Source organism: Astyanax mexicanus, chromosome 24, assembly GCF_023375975.1.
Source record: "Astyanax mexicanus isolate ESR-SI-001 chromosome 24, AstMex3_surface, whole genome shotgun sequence".
Lineage (NCBI taxonomy): Eukaryota > Metazoa > Chordata > Actinopteri > Characiformes > Acestrorhamphidae > Astyanax > Astyanax mexicanus.
The window spans coordinates 9,889,385-9,900,724 of NC_064431.1; the positions used below are offsets into that span (position 1 = coordinate 9,889,385).

The following is an 11,340-nucleotide window of genomic DNA, read 5'->3' on the forward strand; positions in this document are numbered from 1 at the left end:
ACAGTGTTCAGCAGGAAGAGAGAGAGGGGAGAGTCGATATATTTCTCCTTTGACGTCGCGAAAAACAAGATAATGTGATGATAATGCTGATGTTATTTCATGAGCTGATGGGGTGTTTAACTCGGCAGTGCACTAAAACACAGAACTGATACAGAACTCACTCATTAAGATCAGATCATCTGTTTAGTCTCACAGTGGGAAAGATATAGCTAGTGTTAAAGCAGCAGCAGGTCAGAAAGAAACTCAATAATATAACGAAAATAAAACAATAAAATAAGTGAATCTATGAACCCAAAAGTCTGTGTAAAGTTCCTTACAGCACTTTCTCATCAGTTTCTCACTTTAACTCATGACGTCTCTCAGTACATCCTGAGAGCATCTCTACAGGACAGTGTGTGAATGTTTGTTTTGATCTCATTTATAGACTGTAGCTCCAGTAGATGTGCTGGAGATAAAACTAGATCCTTTAAAAGTTGTTTTTGCATCTACAGCTCTGTTTAAACTTTAATTTAACTATTCAGATGTTTTATGACCTGATTTCTAGAGCAAAATCTTAAATGTAACATATGTATAGTCACACACCTACAATAATAATAATAATATACATTAAATCATATATAAATATATTTCACTTTCAAACATTAACAATATTACTCAATTGGTTATTAAACGTTTCATTTTGTATACGTGTAGAGTTAATAATTCAAGGAAACTGATGAAAAATCATTTACATTTACACCCTTTACATTTTAGTCGACTAAATTTACTGTAATTTTAGTAGACTATATTCTTATGACATTAAGTCGACTAAAACTAAAAACATTTCAGATGACTAAATTGTGACTAAAACTAAATACTATTTTCGTCACAAGACTCAAAATTTGTTGTCAAAATTAACACTGGTGGCAAACCTGCAAATAGATAGCTTACAGTTGTTGTTACATTGTTTGGTTTTAAATGGTTTTATCATCAGTTTATAGAAGTGTTTCATAAAATTGTTTGATGAAATGGTTTCATAAGTATTTTTATAGAGTGATTGAAAAGGCTGTTTTATTTGTTTATCTATTGTTAACTGGAAAGAAAAATAAAATAATAATATGCAATATGTGGTTGCTACATTCATTCAGGCTTAAAAAAATGACAATATTTAAAGTAATCCAAAGTAATCAGATTACGTTACTCACTTGAAGTAACGTAACTGATTACGTTACAAATTACATTTTGAGTGATGTAATCAGTAATCTGTAAGGGATTACATTTTAAAAGTAACCTTCCCAACACTGGTGGAGACTAGCTGGGAGCTAGCTAGCTAGATCGCTAGCTGTACTGTATTAGCTCCCATGGAATACACAGTGTGGTCAATGCAAGCAAGTGTTCAATTCATGTGTGTGCATAAAATGGAGTAATTATTACCCGAAATGGTTCTAATTGTAAATTGTAAAATAATTAATTACTTGTAAATGTTGTAATTCATTCAGTTCAATACAAGAGTGAGGAAACCACTTCTCTGTGTGGGCTGATGTTTCTCTCCCCCTTTTTCAGGGGTTCTACATTAACAGCTAAAAACTGAACTTGTTCCTCCTGTACAGTACGCCAATCAAACTTAATAGACTGAACTAAAGGGTTAAGAGTTAATTTTCTTTGTTCTGTTTGTTGATTGTTTTGTCGGTAGGTAGGTAGGTAGGTAGGTAGGTTAGGTAGGTAGGTAGGTTTTAAGTTACAATTAGAATATATATATATGGAAAGTGGAAAGTAACGAATTACATTTACTCACGTTACTGTATTTAAGTAGATTTTGTGATTAATTTGTAATTTTTAAAGTAGTTTTTTTAAATTTTACTTTTACTCAAGTTCATTTTGACACAAGTAATTTACTTCACTACATTGGAAAACTCCCCGTTCCTGAGTAAAAAAACGTTATATGTATATTTTAAACTCACTGGTTAGCTGTGGATTTACTTTCAAAAGACCAGTAATCTCCGCTCATATGCAGCTACACAGATTATACTTATATATCTTCTGTATTTAGTAAAATATTCAGCACAATAATCCCTTTATTAAAAATTGTACAACCTAAGCAAATTCTTTGACAGAATTCTTCCTTAAATGTTGTCTGAAAACAGTGAAGGTTAATGGAGACGAAAGGTGTTTGTTATCCTGTATGTTAATTAATTAACTAATGTGTATTAATGCCTAAATTAATAGTATATTAAATTCACAAAAACTTAACTGAAATGCGTCTGTCGCCGCAATGTTAACAGACGATTGAGGCGAATATAACCTAAATACCTTAGCTAATGATCATGGATTACATAGATCCTATTAGACATTAAACAACGCTAAACTAAACTGACATATCAAACTGCCTAGGTCAGCTAACAAGTTAGTTAGCTAGCTAATCTTGCTAACGGAGCTGTGCTACATTACGTGCTTAACCTGCGTGCACAAACTGAGTTTACCTTTCTGAAAGTCTTGGTGGGGAGAGAAATGCCTCATAAATGTTCCCTGTGTTTATGTTCCGCTCATTTTATCACACAGTTTGTGCTGTTTTCTTCTCCATGGCAGTGCAGCTAAACTTTTCTCAGCAGTGTTTATTACGGTTAGTGAGAGAGATGCTGTGTGAATCAGCTGTGTAGTCTGGGGTCTGTGCGGGGGAGCCGGTGTTCTGTCGAGTTATGCTGCCCATCGATATGCGCCAACCAAATATTTTTTTTGTATGATTTCATGTTTTTAATGATAATTCTTAAGTTTTTATTGGGAACATTAAACAATCTGCTTAAATGTTTCAAAAACATGAAAAAAATCAGTTAAAGCAAAGAAGACGTTAAAAAATAATAATGAACTGTAAAACTATAAAAATGCGGTTTAAAGTCACCTATATGACCATAACTTTTTAACAGTAAAGAAAAAAAGAAACATAGAAACCTATACCACTTGTTTTTGAAAATATTTTATGGGGTGGTCTGAACAAATACTGCCTGAAAGGTCCAAGTTATCATGTGGAATATTAGTTCATTAAAAATGATTTAATTTATGATTTGTTTTACTTTTTTACATCAAATATTTAAAAAGTAACTATGTAACTTTTACTCAAAGTACATTTTAAATTAAGTACCTTTTTACTTTTACTCAAGTAGATTTTTATAATACGAATAATAATACTTTTTATTTTAGGCGCCTTTCTGTCACTCAAGGACACCTTACAAAGTGCAAATAAAACATACAAAGTACACAATATTAAAAACTGGTTAAAAATGAGAAAATGCAAGAAATTATCAGACGGAATAGGCAAGCTTTAATTTAATTGGTCTTATATGAGGTGGTAAAGAGTTCTAGAGCGGCTAAAGGCTCTGCTCCCCATGGTGGTGAGGCGAGCGATGGGGACAGTCAGGTGGATGGAGGAAGATGATCGAAGGGAGCGAGATGGAGTTACAACCTGAAGAAGATTAGAGAGATATGGTGGAGAAAGATTGTGAATGGCTTTAAAGGTGAGCAGAAGGATTTTGTAATTGATGCGGAACCTGACCAGGAGCCAGTGAAGCTGTTGGAGAACAGGAGTGATGTGGTGGAAGGTGGGGGTTCTACTGATGATACGGGCAGCTGAATTCTGGACCAATTAAATCTTATGGAGAGATTGGTGAGACCAAAGAGAAGAGAGTTGCAATAGTCTAATCAAGAAGTAACAAGGCTGTGTACAAGAATGGCAGTAGCATGAGTAAGAGAAAGGCAAAGTCAGTTTATATTGCGAAGGTGGAAGTAGGCAGACCCAGTGATGATGTTGATGCGTGATTAAAATGGAAGAGCACTGTCCAGGATGACACCCAGACTCTTTACCTGTGGGGAGAGGAAACGGAGCAATTGTGAATGTTAATATACAAACTGTCGGTTTTGGATAGAATTGATTTTATCACTGTTTAGTTTTAGTAGATTTGAATTAAACCATAATTTTATTTTAGCCAAACAGTCAGTAATGTAGGAGGGTGGAAGATTGGAGGTGGGTTTGGTGGCAAGGTAGAGCTGGGTGTCATCCGTGTAACAGTGGAAATGGATGTTTTATTTTCGAAAGATATTACCAAGGGGAAGGAGATAAATGACAGAGCCCTGGGGCACACCTGAAGTCAAATTCTGCACTAAGGTCAAGAAGGATGAGGATGGAGAGTAAACCAGAATCAGCTGCCATAAGGAGGTCATTAGTGATTTTTATGAGTGCGGTTTCTGTACTGTGGAGAGGGCGAAATCCAGATTGGAACTGTTCATACAGGTTATTGCAAGACAGATAAGTATGTAGTTGAGCTGCTACTAAATCCTTCTCAAGGATTTTTGAGACAAAGGGTAGATCAGAAATTGACCAGAGGTTATTAAAATTTGTGGGGTCAGCACCAGATTTTTTTTAAAATTTGGGTTATTGCAGCGGTTTTAAATGATGCAGGAACAGTTCCAGTGGAGAGAGAAGAATGGATAATGGCAGAGATTAGAGGGAGCCAGGAAGGAAGGCATGCTTTGACCAGGACTGTAGGGAGAGTGTCCAGCTGACAGGTGGATGGTTTAGATTTACAGATGAGATCTGAAATTTCTGAATTTGAGGGAAGCTTAAACGAAGAAAAAGAGTGGACAGGAGGGGAAAATTCAGGAGATATGCCAAGTGTAGGTTGTGAAGTGAGATGTTTATGGATGTTCAGAATCTTTTTATTGAAAAATGACATGAGGGAGTTACAGAAGGCAGTTGAGCAGAGCTGAGATGGCAGGAGTCCGAGGCTTGGGTGATATTCTTGACTTGACTTGTTACCTTCGCTAGAACAGATTATGCTAGTGTAGTAGTTGAATTTAGATACAGTGATGCAGTCCTTATAGTGTAGCATATGGTTTTTGTAAATGTCCTTGTGAATAGTTAGGCCAGTTTATTTACAGAGCCGCTCAAGTTGCCGTCCTTTGGTTTTCAGACCTGGTTTTTAGTGGCGCATTGGAGTTGAGAATGTGGTGGAGTCCAGTATTGTAGTGTGATACAAGCTCTTCAAGGGTAGTTGAGTTGTGAGTGTTTGTGAGGAGGTAAATAGATTTTGGAGAGAGGGAGACTGATCAGGTCAGAAGGTGAGACACCAGAGCAGCAAATCAAGTCCAAAATATGACCTTTAGCGTGAGTGGGGACATCTGTATGCTGCTGGAATCCAAAACTGTTAACACAAGATGTAAAGTCTTTGGTAAGAGGATTATTGATATTGTCCATATGAATATTGAAATCTCCCAGCACTATATTATTTGGTGAGAGGGTGGAGAGATGAGTAAGCAGAGCAGCAAAGTCATTGAGAAAGTGGTTGCTTTGTTTTGGGGAATGATAAACGGTTGTAATGATGGTGGGAATATGTCCAGACAATTTACACACTGTTGATTCAAAAGAGGAGTAGGTAGGAACAGAGGCTGGCAGATGTAAACAAACCCCAGAGGAGTGCATTCATTAAGTTGTACAAAGTCATTGGGTTGTTGCCAGGTCTCGGTTAAACAGAGAAAGTCAAGCTTACAGTCGATGAGGAGATCCTGGATGAGATGTCCCTTGCTTGTGAGTGAGCGAATGTTGAGAAGACCGAAGTTAAGCAGGCTAGAACACTGGTCAACAGCCCGGCTGAAGTTGCGTGGTGGACGGCGAGAAGTGGACCAGACGGATTTTATTGCTTTCGATGAGTCCTCGTGGAAGTTGCGGCGAGATCCGCGGTGGATGTATCTCTGGCGGGGCAGTAACCGGCGCTGGAGGAGTTCATCAGCGAGCACTGAAACAAGCCTGTCGCGGCTTGGTAAACGAATGCCTGGAGAAGCCACAGAAGCACGGACCAGATGTGGGTCATGCCGGTTAACATTGTGATCGAGGACTCAGGTAGCTTGATCAGGTGAGCAGAGGCAGGTAAGGCTCAGAAGCTAGTCCGTATATTTACACGGAAGTGTAGACTAATTTTCAGAGATAGTTGTAAGATCTGCCAGATAAGATCGAGTGCATCATTCTTTGGTCCTATATACAGTGAGTCCAAGAAGTATTTGATCCCTTGCTGATTTTCTTCGTTGGCCCACTAATAAAGACACTATCCTTCTGCACTTTTAATAGTAGATATATTCTAACATGGAGAGACAGAATATCAAGACAAAAATCCAGAATATAATTTTAAAGAATATATTTTAATTAATTTGTATTTCAATGAGGAAAATAAGTATTTGATCCCTCTTGCCAAACACACTCAATACTTAGTGGCAAAGCCTTTGTTTGCAAGCACAGCGGTGAGACGTTTGTTGTAGTTAACCACAAGTTTAGCACACACACCAGGGGGAATTTTGGCCCACTCTTCTTTGCAGATCCTCTCTAAATCATGAAGGTTGGTGGGCTGTCGCTTGGCAACTCTGACCTTCAGCTCCCTCCATAGATTTTCGATCGGATTGAGGTCTGGCGACTGGCTGGGCCACTCCATGACCTTAATGTGATTTTTCTTGAGCCAATCCTTTGTTGCCTTTGCTGTATGTTTAGGGTCGTTATCATGTTGGAAGACCCAACCACGGCCCATTTTCAGATCCCTGGCAGAGGGGAGGAGGTTGTCCCTCAGGATTGTGCGGTACATGGCTCCATCCATCTTCCCAGTGATGCGGTGAAGTAGCCCTGTACCCTTGGCAGAGAAACACCCCCAAAACATTATGCTTCCACCTCCATGCTTGACGGTGGGCACAGTGTTCTTGGGGTCATAGGCAGCATTTTTCTTCCTCCACACATGGCGGGTGGAGTTGAGGCCAAAAAGTTCAATTTTGGTCTCGTCTGACCACAAAACCTTCTCCCAATAACTTGGTTCATCTTTCAAATGATCATTGGCATACTTGAGGCGCGCCTCCACATGTGCTCTCTTCAGCAGGGGTACCTTTCGGGCACTGCAGGATGTGAATCCATTGTTGCGCAAAGTGTTGCCAATTGTTTCCTTGCAAACTGTGGTCCCAGCTGCCTTCAGGTCATTTGCTAACTCCTGCCGAGTGGTTGCAGGACAATTTCCGACCGTTCTCAGCATCATTGCCACCCCACGAGGCGAAATCTTCTTTGGAGCACCGGGTCGAGGTCTGTTGATTGTCATGTTATACTCTTTAAACTTTCTGATAATTGCACCAATAGTTGTTACTTTCACATCCAACACCTTACTAATCTTTTTGTAGCCCTTTCCAGCTTTGTGAAGGTCAACAATTCTGACTCTGAGGTCCTGTGACAGCTCTTTGGTTTTACCCATGTTGGAGACTTGAAATCTGTGTGATCTGTCTGATTCTGTGGACAGGTGTTTTTCACACAAGTGATTAGTGAGAACAGGTGGCTTCAGGTCAGGTAACAAGTTGATTGGGAGTGTCTAACTGGTCTGTAAAAGCCAGAACTGCTAATGAATACTAAGGGATCAAATACTTATTTCACTCCATGAAATACAAATCAATTAATATATATTCCTTAGATTTCTTTTCTGGATTTTCTTTTTAATATTCTGTCTCTCCATGTAAGAATACATCTACCATTAAAAGTATAGAATGATCATGTCTTTATTAGTGGGCCAACGAAGAAAATCAGCAAGGGATCAAATACTTCTTGGACTCACTGTATATACAGGTGCTGGTCAACGAATTAGAATAATTTGAAATAGTGCAATCATGAAATTTTTGAATGCATTTTTTGTGCAGAAAGCAAATCAGGTGTTCACCGCACCTGTCTTACTCGTTAGACTAATCACAGAACTCGTTACCTGGAAAAAAAATTTGCTCAGCTGAGCTTTCCAAAAGGCCCATTTAGGCCATTTAACTGTGACACTGTTGTTTTATTGAATTAGAATAATGGAGAAACCGTTTCATTGAATTAGAATAAATGCTCGAATTTTTGTTTTCTGTGAAGAGTGTTCACTGTGCAGTATAAAGTCAGGGTTGAGTAGAATTTCTAAGTTGCAAAATCAATCATGGGTAAGCAGCGCGACCTCTCAACCGGAATAGTGGCTCAAATTCAAGCCCTTCGCCAACAAGGCTTGACCCAAACTAAAATTGCTGAGCAGCTCGGCATCAGCCAGTCTTCCGTGTGCAAAGCTCTCAAGAAAAACTGCAGCAAGCGCACCAACTGTTCCGGCGTCCGAAAAACTTCTGCTCGCGACAACAAGCAGCTAAGAAAGATCGCAGTCAGCAACCGGTTCAAGTCCACTTCCGAGCTCACCGACTTGTGAAACAAGCAGACCGGCGCTGACGTCTCCAGATCAACCACTTACCATCGTCTGCGCGAACTCGGCTTCAAATCTCGCGTTCCAGCAGTAAAACCGATGCTGAACAAGAAACAAATGGAGAAACGGCTGAAGAAAGTGGTCTTCAGTGACGAATCACGCTTCTGCATCTCCTTCGGTGACCAAGGTCCTCGTGTCTGGCGTCGTGGTGGCGAAACCTACAACCACGAGTGCGTGAAACGATCCGTCAAGTTTCCCCAGAGCGTTATGGTCTGGGGATGCATGTCCGCTCGAGGTGTAGGGAAACTCTGCTTCCTCAAGGAGACTGTCAATGCTGCCGTATATCAAGATGTTCTGGAAACGTTCCTGATTCCGACCGTTGAGGAACAGTTCGGCGAAGAAGACTTAATATTTCAACAGGATCTTGCACCGGCTCATGCGGCAAAGTCGACCAAAGATTGGTTCACTAAAAAACAGCTTGAAGTTTTGGCATGGCCGGCCAACTTGCCTGACCTCAATGTCATTGAAAACCTTTGGGCCATCGTCAAGCGGAAAATTCGCGACAGAAAGCCTACTACGCTGGACCAACTGAAGCAGAACATCGCCACTGCCTGGGAAGCTGTGAGTGCGGAAACTTGCGACAAGCTGGTCAAATCGATGCCGCGGAGACTTCAGGCAGTCATACAAGCCAAGGGGGCAGCCACAAAATACTGAGAAAGTGATGATTGTAATTATAATAAAAATTATTCTAATTCAATGAAACGGTTTCTCCATTATTCTAATTCAATAAAACAACAGTGTCACAGTTAAATGGCCTAAATTGGCCTTTTGGAAAGCAAATTTTTTTAGTTCTGTGATTAGTCTAACGAGTAGGACAGGTGCGGTGAACACCTGATTTGCTTTCTGCACAAAAAATGCATTCAAAGAATTTTCATTATTGCACTATTTCAAATTATTCTAATTTGTTGACCAGCACCTGTATATATATATGAGAGAGAGAGAGAGAGAGAGAGACATTTTCTCAGTCTTTAGGAGTAGGTGTCACCTGGAATGGTTTTCAATTAACAGGGCATCAGGTGTAAAGTTTTGAAGAGGTAGAGTTGGTATACAGCGAATAGGCCTATTTGATTAATATTCTAATCCATATTATACCAAGAACTACTCAACTAGGTAAAAAACAGCACCCCAGATAAGAGCCACCTACATTCTTAAGACTGTTTACATTCTGAAGTTGGTTTAACACTTTTACTTACTACATGATTCCATAGTCTGGATGAACTTAGTATTCATTTAGGAAATTGTGCAGGAAAAAAAAAAAATATATATATATAAATGAGAAGGTGCGTCTACACTTTTGACTGGTACTGTATTATAGCTGATTGTCACAGATGGTACGAACAGGTTGAGTTCAGTTCAACACCCTTTACCTATTAGTTATACTAACTTAAATGTGCTCTACCAAAAAGTTGAGCAGAACATCGAAGGGTTAAGTTGTGAATGCAAGGCTTTGGAAGGAACCCTAACCCAACACAAGTCTAGTACTAAAACTGTGATTTGTATGTATAGCAAAATTCAAACTAGACTTCTTTAGATTAACAGTAATCAGTATTTATATTATAGAGGTTTATTATGTGTTGGCCAGAACAGTGTAAGCTTATGTTTATAATAATACCTGCAGCTTCTCCTCCACCCAGTTGCCAATCAGAACTCTGTTGGAATACCTGGGCTCTATCCTCCAGCCCGGCTGGGTCCATTTGTTAAAACCCACGTCCTTCTTCTGCATGCTGCTCGCTGCTGTCGCTCGTACAGGACGTCCGTGGTCCTACATTCAACTGGTTGTTAAAGCTCCCACAGCGGGATAAGAGTTGAAAAATGATATGGCCATTGTGGCCCATCCACTGGGGAAAGAGGACGAGTCCTGTTGCCATGGATGCAGAAAACACACAGTGAAGGATCTCTTAACGCAGCATAATAAAAAGCAACTTGCACTTTAATGAGGCCTCACCTGTATCTAGGGGAAAGCCCACATGGAGAAATTTGACCATTTGGAACCCCATTTCAAGCTCTTTTCGAATCTGTTTGCTTTCTTCTTGTCTGTATCAGATGCTGTGATTAAGCAAAGTTGGGTTTTAAAAATAGAATTCCAAATAGAATCACACTAAAAAAAACTAATCAAGCATATTTTGGTGAAATATTTTTAGATATGACAGACAGCATGTTACAAAATAATTTAATGAAAACCCAATTTTACCAAAAGTTTGCATTTTAACACAATGCATATGCCAGTGCACAATGTGAAAGATTTTTCTATATTCAAATCACATATTGTAGATAAAATCAACATTATGCCCCCCTTCCTTTCCCTCCAAGAGAGTTGGTTGGCCTATTTGGGGAAAAGGTACATGGCCATTTTTTGATCCCAGTCCATCTCAGTGTGGATGAGCATTTTTGATGTAGGAACAGTGCTTCAGGAACCAGTGTGTGTTTAGAAAAGGTAGAGTAGGCTGCAGAACTTTAATAAACTAACTTTGGTTTGTCAAAGTGAGTGGAATGAAGATCAATAGGGATCTGGAATCATACAAAATTAAAACCTATTTCAGGCCTTCTGGACATGTGACAACAAACTGTTTATCTAGGCACCGACCACAGTGCTCTGCACACTGATTAATTGGACGTCTCCAAGACAAAAGCAGAGTGGCACTATTACAACAGGACAGTGCTCGTCCTCATATTGCTGTTGTCTGAAAAGCTTGAAGACCCAGATACTATGCCATGGGCAACAGTTTCACCAAACCCATCCCTGACTAAAAAACATGTGCTGCTGTTGAACACAATCGTAACTCCACCTCTACTGTACAATCTGCAGGGCCTGTGTGAGGATATTGAAGCTGCAGGGGATCTTCTTTCTGAATAGCACTGCAATCAGACCCTTCCTTCTATTGATGATGATGTCAGGGGAATTCAAAAGGGAAAAAACAAGACTTTCCAAAACTGTTGTTAAATAAATAGTTAAGAGTATACAGGGTAAATAAGACCCCCAAGAACCTAGTTGACCAACAAAACCTTCATTAAATAAACATCACTTCAAAAGTTTTAATGTTTTTTTTTTTTTTTTTTTACAAAAAGACACATAATGCTT

The 11,340-nt window shown here is 39.4% G+C and overlaps 1 protein-coding gene across 1 annotated transcript in view; it reads right to left on the reverse strand.

The window, feature by feature from the left end:
- cfap107 (cilia and flagella associated protein 107) overlaps positions 1 to 10,254 on the reverse strand; it is a 67,053-nt gene extending 56,799 nt beyond the window's left edge. Inside the window, exon 1 of the mRNA XM_007230593.3 lies at positions 9,874 to 10,254. Coding sequence (XP_007230655.2) covers positions 9,874 to 9,984 — 111 coding nt within the window. The 5' untranslated portion in view covers positions 9,985 to 10,254. The remainder of the gene's footprint in view (positions 1 to 9,873) is intronic.
- Positions 10,255 to 11,340: the final 1,086 nt, after the last annotated feature.